This window comes from Erythrolamprus reginae, chromosome 1 (genome assembly GCF_031021105.1).
Source record: "Erythrolamprus reginae isolate rEryReg1 chromosome 1, rEryReg1.hap1, whole genome shotgun sequence".
Taxonomy (NCBI): Eukaryota; Metazoa; Chordata; class Lepidosauria; order Squamata; family Dipsadidae; genus Erythrolamprus; species Erythrolamprus reginae.
The window spans coordinates 205,084,581-205,097,164 of NC_091950.1; the positions used below are offsets into that span (position 1 = coordinate 205,084,581).

The 12,584-nt window shown below is 37.8% G+C and overlaps 1 protein-coding gene across 5 annotated transcripts in view; it reads right to left on the reverse strand.

The window, feature by feature from the left end:
• Positions 1-12,584, reverse strand: part of PARD3B (par-3 family cell polarity regulator beta) — a 697,616-nt gene that overhangs the window by 329,235 nt on the left and 355,797 nt on the right. For all 5 annotated transcript variants that reach the window (XM_070732030.1, XM_070732029.1, XM_070732032.1 and 2 more), the window contains one exon: positions 4,844-4,888. In XM_070732030.1, coding sequence (XP_070588131.1) covers positions 4,844-4,888 — 45 coding nt within the window. The remainder of the gene's footprint in view (positions 1-4,843; positions 4,889-12,584) is intronic.

The following is a 12,584-nucleotide window of genomic DNA, read 5'->3' on the forward strand; positions in this document are numbered from 1 at the left end:
TCAGTTCAATTTTCATATCATTACGTTCAGAAATGTTCAAACTATTTTCCCAGTGAAAAAGGTTTTCAAAAAGACCAAAGTTAAGTACCTAAAAGATTTTTTTTGTTTTGGGTCAAATAGACCTTGCCCAGAAAAAAGTTAGCCCCCAGCCCCCAAAAATATTTTTATGATGATTAGCAATGTTAAATTGAGTAAATCAATGCCTAAGATATTAAAAATATTTCGGATTTGGGGCCTAAAAAAATTTAAAGTGAAAATGGTTGCAAGCAGCAGGGGGGTGGGAGGCCTTATTTCTGATTTTAAAAAACGAATAAGCATCATTTTTTTCAGTTCATTTATATTTTTCTTATGTTCAGAAATGTTCAAACTACCAATCCCACACCAACTTTAGTAAAACTGAACGCATTTTGCAGGCTAAACTATCTATAAATTGAAAAAAAGTTCACAAAAAAGGGGGGCTGCCTTTTATGATCAAACCAAACCAAAAAGCATTATTTTTTTCAGTCCAATTTTCATATCATTGTGTGCAGAAATGTTCAGACTACTTTTCAAGTGAAAAAAGTTTTCAAATTGACCAAACATAAGCACTTCAAATGAAGAATTTTCAGGCCGGGTCAGGGTGAGCCGGGAACAGAACTTTAGGCCTATTTTTTTTCAGCAAGAAAGAAGCCCCCCACCCCCCAAAAAACATTTTTCATAGAGAGAACCCCTGAAATGATGCAAAGTCATGAAATTTCAAGTTTCAGATATGCAGGAAATTTTTTTTACAGGGTCTCAAACTTTGATTTCGGGTCTCACAGACCCGAACAGAACAGCAGGGTTTTTAACAACTTAACCAGGGTTAAGTTGTGATATAGAAATATAGAAAATATGAGAAATGTAAGCAGTAAATAATACAATGAATTTATGTGAGTGAAAGGGACCAGGAATTTGGGCAATTAGTAGCGCTATCCTTTCCTATATTTCCTTCTTTCTGGCTCAGCTGATTTGTGCAGCATAGCTGATTTCCACACCTCCCTTGTTCTATTTACTGGAGCTGCCTTAGCAGGTAAGCAGCTGAGCTTCCTATTGCTGTATTTTGAAAGCCGCACGCAAGGGTTCAAAAGTGTGTTAAGTGTGCGGTCACTGAACCGGTTGTTAAGCCGATTGCAGCACCATCACTGGTTGTTTGAAACCTTTAAAAGCTGTCATGGAAGTTCTTTTTTAGCTTTAAATCAAAGCTAATCAAGCTAAGAAACTAGCAACTCCAGCTTAGACTACCATTCCTTTTCTTTTAGCAATAGCTAGTTCAGAATTCAAAATCTCTGTGTGGGTTTTGTTTTCCTTGAGTGCTGTGTTAAAAACAGTGCTAAATTACAATTTTGGAAAAATTGAGCTAGCCTTTAGTTTATAATCACAACTTTCATGGCAAAACTGAGAAAGCAATAGAGTAGTATGAAGTAGGAGGTGAGAGATAGGAACAAGAGCATTTTCCATTTCTGTATGCTTGTCTGTTTATCTGTCTTGCCTATATATCCATCTATATGTATATCATATGCCTCTAAAGACCACAGCTGGATTCCGGTTGAGGTTTGCCTGTAATACTGTAAAAGAGACCCAGGGCCTCACCCATAGACCGGGTATGGAAATTGGAAATGAGCGTTTGTTTGGTTTGAAAACAATTCCTTGCCAATTATTATGACTGCAGTGGGCCTCATTCCAACATGGATTGACAGGAAGGGCTCCCATTTATTTTTTGGCAAACAAAATGCAGCTGCTATGTTTGCAAACCGCCTCCTGAGTAGCAAGGCACAATTTCCAACTGATGAGTCACTTTTTGGAAAGATTTTCAGCTTGAAATTTAGCAGTGCTTTCTCGAGAGGAGAATGAAAGACAAGACCAGGTGAGGCTCTCCATTCCAAATAGAAAAATAACCTTTTGTACACTGAACGCAAAGGAAAGAACTACAGGGTAGGAGAAATTAAAAAGATTACATTCTTCTACCATAGAAATTAAAATTGCTGTATGCCAAAAGGATTGACTAAAAGTATCTCACCAAAAATGTCAGTGATACAGTGCAGTTACTTTGTTTAAATAAAGCTTTATTATACGCAATATATTACCACTGTGATTATTAAAGCAGACATGTAGCCTTCATTTTTTAATTTCACAAAACATATAACAAAGTTTGTTCAAAATGGTTGCTTTCCTTTAAAAGAAGGATATGGTTTCTAAGCTAAATAGAAAAGGCATTAAAATATTTATCTATGAGATTTTCACTGTGGTATTAATAATCTAAAGCTTTTTACTCCAAGAGAAATTAAATAGTTTTCTAAACTCGTGCTAGAATACACTGAATTTAATTTCTACCAAGGTGGGTTCCTCCCAGTTCAGACCAGTTCGCCTGAACTGGTAGCAACCTGCTAGTGATGTCATGAAACTGGTTCAGTTGGTTCCACTCCATGGGGGCCACCATCTTTTTAAAAAAATGAATATTTTTTTGAACTTTTGTCCAGAAGCTGAGTTTCCAGCGCTGTGCCTGTGGTTGTCATCTTGTTTTCGGCTTTTTCAATTTTTTGTGGGGTGATTTTGGCACTATGCATGCCCACGAGGAGCACCCATGCGGTGTGGGAGGTAGCAAACTGGCAGCGAGATAAGTTAGAACCCACCAATGGTTTCTACTTATATGTGAACTCCCCTCCCCCCGGTTATAAGATATTTTGTTTATGGGAATGTTTCTCCATAAAAGGATTACTGTGATAGGGATGTGAAATAGTATTATACAACCTAGGTCATGTTATTAGTTAGAAATCAATAGATAATAATTAAAGATTTTCACATTTGTAATATTTTGGGATAAATGAAGTAAGCAACTTTCATTCTATTATTCTGTCAGGGAGAACGATTTGCAATTCTAGAGAAGAAAATCTAAACAGTTTTTAATATTTATAATAATCATCCCATAATCCAAATAGGAAAATATTCCAAAATTATGTTACAACAGCTAGGGCAGAGCCGGATCTTACTATATAAGGCTTTCCCTTAGCCAAAGCAGTATTTACAGTGGTCCAGAATTCCATTATAAAATGTGGGTCAAGAGCAACTGAAGCTTTCAGTCACAAAATTTTAATCATATTCTTTCAGTCTAGATCTTGAAACAACATAACCATCACAAAAATATTTTTAAAAGATTTAAAAAGCCTTTTATTAAAAAAAAAATCTTCTATATTTCAGATCAGATGGAAATCCATTGTGTGATAGCTGCTGTGAAGTAAGGTTACCCAATGTTTTATTTAGGAACTGACCTATGCTTGGAACTGAGTTTCTGAGGCAAAGAATTGCGGCTTAATCTAGAAAAGGAATCAAATTTATGGAATGTGACCAAAAATTTACATAAGACTAACAGCAGCATGTTATCTAATCTAGGAAGGTCAAGATAAAAATGAGTTTGGAAATCCAGGACAAACTAAATTCTACATAGCTGGAATGAACTACCATATTTTTCAGAGTATAAGACGTACTGGAGTATAAGATACACCTAGATTTTAGAGGTGGAAAACAAGGAAAAAACTATTCTGAACCAAATGGTGTAGTAATATATTATTTAATAAAATACCAGTGTAGCAGAATACTTTTTAAAAACATATACTTTTTACAATCATGTACACTTTTTACAAACTTCAAACTTCACAACTTTAAGACTGTGGACTTCAACTCCCAGAATTCCTCCTCCAGTCATGATAGCTCAGGAATGGGAGTTGATGTCCACAGGTCTTAAACCTGCCAAGTTTGAATATCCTTTCACCCCTAATCCCTAATCCAGAGGTCTTCAAATTTGACAGTTTTAAGACTAGTGGACTTCAACTCCCAGATTTCCTCCTCCAGTCATGCTAGATGGGGTAATTAGAAGGCCAATTGACCATTTTTTCCCTCAAAAATGGGTGGGAAATAGGTCTGGGAAGCCTGCAGAGAACTCCTGGATACTGGGGGATGGCAAAAATGCCCCCGTTTTTGTGAAAAACAGACCATTTGTTGCCCCCTTTTTACAAAAATGGGACCATTTTTGCCGGCACCCAGGAGCTATTTGGACCCTCTGTCCAAAAATGGGATGCGGGTGTAGGGTTTTGGGACAGCAAAAATGGCCATATTCCTTGTATAAGATGTACCAACATTTCCACCCTCTTTTTTGGGGGGTGGGGGAAAGGTGTGTCTTATACTCCAAAAAATACAGTATACCAATCAGCTGACTCATATTGACAAATGAAAACATTAACATAATGCACTAAAAATAATAATTAAAATAAGGAAGGAGCTCCTAATGAAACTCCCTATCACTATCACCATGATTTTCCTTTCCTCCCTAGCTTCCTTTAAAATGGCTTTTTTAGTTTTAACTGTTTACTTGGCACACATAATTGTTTTTAATTAAAAACTACTGCTGCTTTTGCAAATTATTCAATTTTCAGTCAATATCCTAGAAACAGGGGAAAAAACCCCTTAATTTTCTATTACAGATTGGAGATTCATCCTGAATAGGATTTAAGTGACTCTATTTTATATATAATATTTTAATTGCAATTGCCAGGCTTGGAGTAATTAGATCTAGACCCCCAGGCCAATAATTGTGATGTATGGCTGCGATTTGAATTTGTTTGATTGATTTTTAATATATTGGGTTTTAAAGCTTACGTAGTTTTTAATTAATCAGATTTGTCTCTATATTCACTGTTTTATATTGTATGCTGTGAGCCGCCCCAAGTCTTTGGAGAGGGGCAGCATACAAATCAAATCAAATCAAATCAAATCAATCAATCAATCAATCAATCAATCAATCAATCAATAAAGCTAAGGGAAAAAATCTTACCGAGTTTCTGAGCAGTCAATAAGGCAACTTTACTTTCATCTGCCACTAAAGAAAAGGAAGGAAAAGAAAGTGCATGAAAATCAGATTTAGCCCTAAATGAAGAAACTATACACCATCAGTAACATCTTAGACCAGTGATGGCGAACCTGTTTTCCCTCGGGTGCCAAAAGCATGTGTGCACACATTATCGTGCCTCTGCGAGTGCCAACACCCATAATTCAATGCCTGGGGAGGGTGAACAATGCCTCCCCTCACAGAAGCCCTCTGGAGGCCAGAAACAACTTCTGGTGGACCTGGTAGGCCACTGGAACCTGGGGAAGGCAAAAACACTCTCCCTCATCCCCCATAGGCCCTCACAGAGCTTCCATGCAAGCAGAAAATCAGCTGGCCAGGGTGCACGGGTGTGCTGGAACTAAGCTAGGGCAATGGCTCATGTGCTGGCAGATATGGCTCCGTGCCATAGGTTCGCCATCACTGCCCTAGACTATATTCCAAAGCAAATGCACTTGTTTTGCATTTTTTTTATTTTTGGTGTCTAATTCATCAATAAATATAAAATAGCAACAGGTTTAAAACTCAAATTAAAGTTAAAAATAGGCATGCATTTTTAAAGTATTTTTTGAGCAAAGATGATTTTGGTCTATGCAACAAAACCTACAACAGGGAGTACGAATCATAGTCAATCCTTGAAAACTCCTGTGCCTCCAATCAGAATTGAATGCCTATTCTCCTATATATGCATGTCTTTTTTATTCACATTTGGAGGCTGGCTTCCATTTGCAAGAAAGTCTAGAGCAATTTCAAAGAGAAAACCCACAGTTTCCAAACAGTTTTGATGCTATTAACATAGAAATAGTTAATAATAGGGCTAACGGTGCGTGAACCATATAACTACAAATCAAAACAGGCAGAAGTTAGGTAACGACAGGGCTTGTTGATTTTCTTGGTAAGTACTTGTTCAGTAAATTGTTATGATGTCTAATTTGGTGCAGTATAACACTTGTTTGGCTGTTGTGTTATGGAACTTGGGGTGCTGCCCTCTCTGCATAAGGACATCTAGTTTATATGGCGAGATCTCTAGATTGCAGTCCTTAGTTTGTACCCTGCAGTCAGAAGTGGAAAGATTGTCCCAGCCACGTGCTGTAATGCAGCCATGTGTGCAGCCTCCACTTCCTCCCGAGGAGGAGGGCTGTGTGGACAACTGTCGGTTCAGGAAGATTACGTGCAGTGGAGCCCAAACAGAGCAATTTTGGTCTCTTTGTATCTAATTCCTATAATCTTCTTGCGGATTTAAATGGTAAGGATGATGCAGATATTAGTGAGGCCCCTCAAGCAGAGAATGAGGGGATGTTCCAAGGGGAAGGTATTGTAAGTGAGGTGCATAGTGTTAACAAACCATCAGGTACAGTTAGTAGAAGTAAAAAGAGGCCGCATTTTCTTGTGGGTTACTCAATTGTTAGAGGTGTTGATTTGGGACAGAGTAAGGATGTGGTGAAGCTGATGAGGTGTCTCCCAGGGGCCACTGCCAGCAGGGACAGGAGGCGGGTTTGTTTGTTTGTTTATTTGTTTATTTATTTATTAGATTTGTATGCTGCCCCTCTCCATAGACTCGAGGCAGCTCACAACAACAAATTACAAATATTGTCAAGGCTGTGAGTAAAGGTAATAACGTTGATGTGGTGGTGCATCTTGGCACAAATGATTTGTTCCAGAGAATTGTTAATATACTAAAAAGAGATTTCCAATGTCTTAGCATGGAACTGGGCAGAATAACTGATTCAGTGACTTTCTCAGAAGTGTTACCAGTTTGTGGTCAGGAAGATAAAACAACTTGTATCGCAGAGTTTAATGTGTGGTTAAGGCAGTGATGTAAAGCTGAAGGTTTTGGCTATGTAATTTATGATTTCAGTAGGTGGTCTAATTGGGAGTTGTTTAAGAGGGATGGTTTGCATCCATCATACAGAGGTACCCAGGTGCTCGGGGAGGAGTTCAGAACTTTTTTGGACAGGCATTTAAACTAGTTAAAGGGGACAGAGATGTAACTGATGTGGATGAAGTAAGAAGTAAGAAGGCACAGCTCTGGCACAGCTGGTTAAGACACCAACTAGAGGGGAGAATATTCTAGACCAGTGTTTCCCAACCTTGAGAACTTGGACTTTCAACACCCAGAATCCCCCAGTCAGCCTTTGCTGCCTGGGGAATTCTGGGACTTGAAGTCCAGATATCTTCAAGTTGCCAAGGTTGGGAAACACTGTTCTAGATTTAATTTTTACGAATGGGAATTGGGTTTCAGAGGTCAAGATGGGAGAAAATTTAGGTTGCAGTGACCACCTATGTTTGTGGTTTGATGTAAAAACTAATTGTGAGCAATCCTATACTGCAACCAAAGTATTGGATTTCAGAAAAACGAATTTTAATGCAATGGGGGAATATTTAAATAATGAATTAAAGGGGAGGGATAAAATGGCAGGAGCAAGCGCCCAGTGGACTGTATTCAAAAAGGTCATCTTAAAAGCCACTGGACTGTATGTAAGGCAAATAACTAAAGGTAAAAGGAATAAGAAACCGCTATGGTTTAGCAATTATGTAAGGGCTATAGTCAATGAAAAAAAGGCTGCCTATAGGAGGTATAAAGAGTCTGGAAGTATAGCTGACAGAGAGGTGTATGAAATGAGACAGAAGGAGGTGAAACAGATAATATATGATGCTAAAGCCTGAAAAGAGGAAGAAATTGCCAAATCTGTAAAGAAGGGGAATAAAACCTTCTTCAAATATATTAGTGATAGGAAGAAGAAAAACCGCAGCATCACAAAGCTTAGTACTGGGGACAATACATATATTAAGGGGAATAAGGAGCTCGCTGACCTTTTCAATAGCTACTTCTGTTCAGTTTTCTCAAAAGACACCTTACAATATAATACTATGGATGGATATAGCATTGCTTCCAGCTGTAGGGATTCAGCTCCAGTGATCTTAGAGGCAAATGTCTTAGAAGAACTTGAACGATTAAAGATAAATAAGGCAATGTGTCCAGATGGCATCCACCCCAGAGTTCTAAAAGAACTCAGATCTGTCATTGCTACCCCCCTGACTGATTTGTTTAACCAATCCCTTTTAACAGGAGATGTTCCTGATGATTGGAAAATGGCCAGTGTTGTGCCTATCCACAAGAAGGGCAATAGAGAAGAAGCTGGTAACTACAGGCCAGTTAGCTTGACATCAATTATAGTTAAAATGATGGAGACTCTACTCAAAAAGAGGATAAATCAGCACCTAAAAAACAATAACTTATTGGACCCAAATCAGCATGGCTTTACTGAAGGTAAATCATGTCAGACTAATCTCATTGATTTCTTTGACTATGTTACAAAGGTGCTGGATGAAAGTGGTGCCGTGGATATTGCCTATCTGGACTTCAGCAAAACCTTTGATACGGTTCCGCATAAAGAGCTGATAGATAAGTTAGTGAAGATTGGACTTAATCCCTGGATAGTTAAGTGGATTTGCAGCTGGCTGAAGCGTAGACATGAGAGGGTTGTTGTTAATGGCGAGTATTCTGAGCATAGCCTGTTTACAAGTGGGGTGCTCCAAGGGTCTGTTCTGGGCCCTATTCTTTTTAATATATTTGTGAGTGACATAGGGGAAGGTTTGGTAGAGAAGGTTTGCCTATTTGCCGATGACTATAAGGTGTGCAATAGGGTTGATATTCGTGGAGGCGTCTGTAATATGGCAAACGATTTAGCTTTACTAGATAAATGGTCAAAGCAATGGAAACTGCAGTTTAATGTTTCCAAATGTAAAATAATGCACTTGAGGAAAAGGAATTTCTCAATCTGAGTATTGTAGTCTGTGGAGAGGGGTGGCATACAAATCTAATTAATAATAATAATAATAATAATAATAATAATAATAATAATAATAATTAATAGGTAGTTCTGTGTTAGCAAAAACTTCAGAAGATAAGGATTTAAGGGTAGTGATTTCTGACAGTCTCAAAATGGGTGAACAGTGCGGTCAGGTGGTAGGGAAAGCAAGTAGAATACTTGGCTGCATAGCTAGAGGTATAATCGGGACTCACTGCTCACAGTCACTCATGCCCTCATCACCTTGAGGTTCGACTACTGTAATGCTCTCTACATGGGGCTACCTTTGAAAAGTGTTTGGAAACTTCAGATCCTGCAGAATGCAGCTGCGAGAGCAATCATGGGCTTCCCAAGGTATGCCCATGTTACACCAACACTCTGCAGTCTGCATTGGTTGCCGATCAATTTCTGGTCACAATTCAAAGTGTTGGTTATGACCTTTAAAGCCCTTCATGGCATCAGACCAGAATATCTCCGGAACCACCTTCTACCGCACGAATCCCAGCGACCGGTTAGGTCCCACAGAGTTGGCCTTCTCCGGGTCCCGTCGACTAAGCAATGTCATTTGGCGGGACCCAGGAGAAGAGCCTTCTCTGTGGTGGCCCCGGTCCTTTGGAACCAGCTCCCCCCAGATATCAGAGTTGCCCCCACCCTCCTTACCTTTTGCAAGCTCCTTAAAACCCACCTCTGTCATCAGGCATGGGGAAATTGAAATTTCCCTTCCCCTTAGGCTTATAGAATTTATACATGGTATGCTTGTATGTATGAGTGGTTCTTTAAATTGGGGTTTTTTAGATTGTTTTAATATTAGATTTGTTTACATTGTCTTTTTATATTGTTGTTAGCCGCCCCAAGTCTTCGGAGAGGGGCGGCATACAAATCTAATAAATACAAATACAAATAACAAGCAGGAAGAGGGAGATTGTGATCCTGCTGTATAGAGCACTGGTGAGACCACATTTGGAATACTGTGTTCAGTTCTGGAGACCTAACCTACAAAAAGATATTGACAAAATTGAACGAGTCCAAAAACGGGCTACAAAAATGGTGGAAGGTCTTAAGCATAAAACTTATCAGGAAAGACTTAATGAACTCAATCTGTATAGTCTGGAGGACAGAAGGGAAAGGGAGGACATGATCGAAACATTTAAATATGTTAAAGGATTCAATAAGTTTCAGGAGGGAAGTGTTTTTAATAGGAAAGTGAACACAAGAACAAGGGGACACAATCTGAGGTTATTTGGGGGAAAGATCAGAAGCAATATGAGAAAATATTATTTTACTGAAAGAATAGTAGGTACTTGGAACAAACTTACAGCAGACGTGGTTGGTAAATACAAGTAACTGAATTTAAACATGCCTGGGATAAACATATATCCATCCTAAGATAAAATACAGGAAATAGTATAAGGGCAGACTAGATGGACCATGAGGTCTTTTTCTGCCATCAATCTTCTATGTTTCTATGTTTATAATATTCAGGTAAAACTATGGGCAGAGATTGGTTTAAACCCATTTTTGCATGGTCCCCAAAAATATACCACCAGCAAACATCCACAAACTATGAAAAAATTGGTAAATCAAGATATATTATTTTCAAGGTGGCCCCCGCATTCATCCCCCTTTCTCCTCTCTTTCACAGTTTGTTCTTTTTGCAGAGAGACATTTGAAAACTAAGTTTATGCAAGCTATAATATAATAGATCTGGACAATGGAAAATCTATTCACTCCCTTCCCAAATATCTCAGTAAAATTCAAAATATTTTCTATCTGTATAAAGCATACCAAAAACACTTCACAGAGAACAAATTAATCAACTAAGGTCATGTTTCCACAACCCCCCAAAACTTCCATGCTTTTAAGAATCTAAATAAATTACTTTCCCTGATCTAAACACATTTCAGTCAGGGGAAAAATCAGTTGCTAGCTTTCCAGATGGATATTATCCTTACACAGCCCTTTCTGCATAATAAAGATATAGTGCCATCAATTAATTTTAAGTCAATGATTGTGCCAATAACATTACTTCAATTGCTCTTATATCTGCATTGCAGTGTTTCCATATTTAAAGATGTTGGATAGTATGGAGAACGTGTCAAATCCTGGATCAAATGCATCCTTTTTGCAAACATTTTAGCTGTTTTGTTTTTAATGGAAACTCTTTCATGGAATGCTAATATTATTTTATCTCTAAAAAATAACCTCATTTTGAAGACCTCAACAAAATTGACAGTTAAAATTCTTACACACAAGACCAAAACTTCTATTATTTCAAGCTAAGTTCAATAGATGAAATTGGTGAATTGTTTGTTTCAACTGCTCTTACCAATATCAGAGCCAGTGTCAAGCTATGATTTGATAGCCTGGTATATTAAATGAATCATTATTGGAACAAACCACTGCTTAGAAGTTCAGGAGTCTTGAGCAACATGCTTGCATGCCTTCTGTGTTATGCAGGATGAATAGCAACTATTATTTGATACTGTATTGTATACTTCCTTCTTTCGCCTCTCTTCACAATAGCACTCAAGGAATTACTTATTCTGTAGTCATTGGAATAGCTATTACATTCTTTTTAACGTAGAAAACAAGGTTATCTAAATGCTATATGTATAACTGAAAAGTAACATTTTCTCTCTCTGTTTGTGTCAAATCTCCTGAATAGAGTTAAATGTCTTTGGATCTAAGTACCTGTAAATCTTTTTCCAAACCATCTAAAATAATATATCAGCCCTTGGCAGAAATCTATTCTGAAACAGGTAATAAAAAGTTAGAATAAAATTCTTTATTTCAGGGGCATACAGCAAAATCAAAATGTAGACAAGTCTTCACAATGTTATAATTCATAGCACTGCATTTTGCCAGGACTATCTCACTTCCTCACACAGTATTGTTATTATCTGGACAATACAAACTTTCTTTTTCCTTAATAATACCTCTGCTTTTCATTCCTAAGTAATGGACAACTAATGAAAGCTAGCATATGGCTTCCTTTTCACTTTTGTTATTGCATGTCTTTCTCGTACACTAAATGAAGCAGATTAATCCCCTCACAATGAAATACCGCAAAGCATTAATAATCTACATTCTAATGGAATCCGTAATAGCCATTATAATTTCCACTCAATTTCCAGGTCATAATGATCATCATTCTATTATAGAAAAGCAACCAGGAAAGACTGTCCTCAGTAGAAAACCACAGAATGGAAGCAACCTTAGAAATAATCTGTTCAGTAGAGGATAGGTTACTTCACCATCCCTGGCAAATAAACATCCATTGAGCCTCTGCTTAAAGGCCTCCCATGAAGGAGTTTCCACCACATTTCAGGGTAGTCTGTGCAGTGGTGGGATTCAAAAATGTTTACTATCAGTTCTGTGGGCGTGGCTTGGTTGGCAGGGTTTGGTGTTCTAATGATGAAGTGCATGCAAGAGTGAACAAAGCAAAAGGATACATAGCAAACAAGAAAATAAGTATAGCATTATTCAACACCTGCTTTTGTTTAGTATTGTTTAAATATGTCACACTAACACATTTAATTTTGAATAGCAGGATGTTTGATTAAAATGTGATCTGGAAGTACAATGTGATCTGGAACTTGAATGAGTACAAGCCTCCAAAGTCATATGAATTGAGTGTCCTGAAAGAAATTACTATGTTTTTCTTAACCAAAATTTCAGATGGAGGAGGATCATTGCTTTTATTCAGAAGAGGGAACAAGATCCATGAGCTAGAGACCAGATCATATGACATTGAAACCATAAAGAGGCTAATCTGACAGTACTTTAAAACAATATATGAATTACCAGAAAATATTTGCCAAGAATATATGTTGCCAGACTACGGTACTTCTTACTGCATCCTACTAAACTGGAGAAAT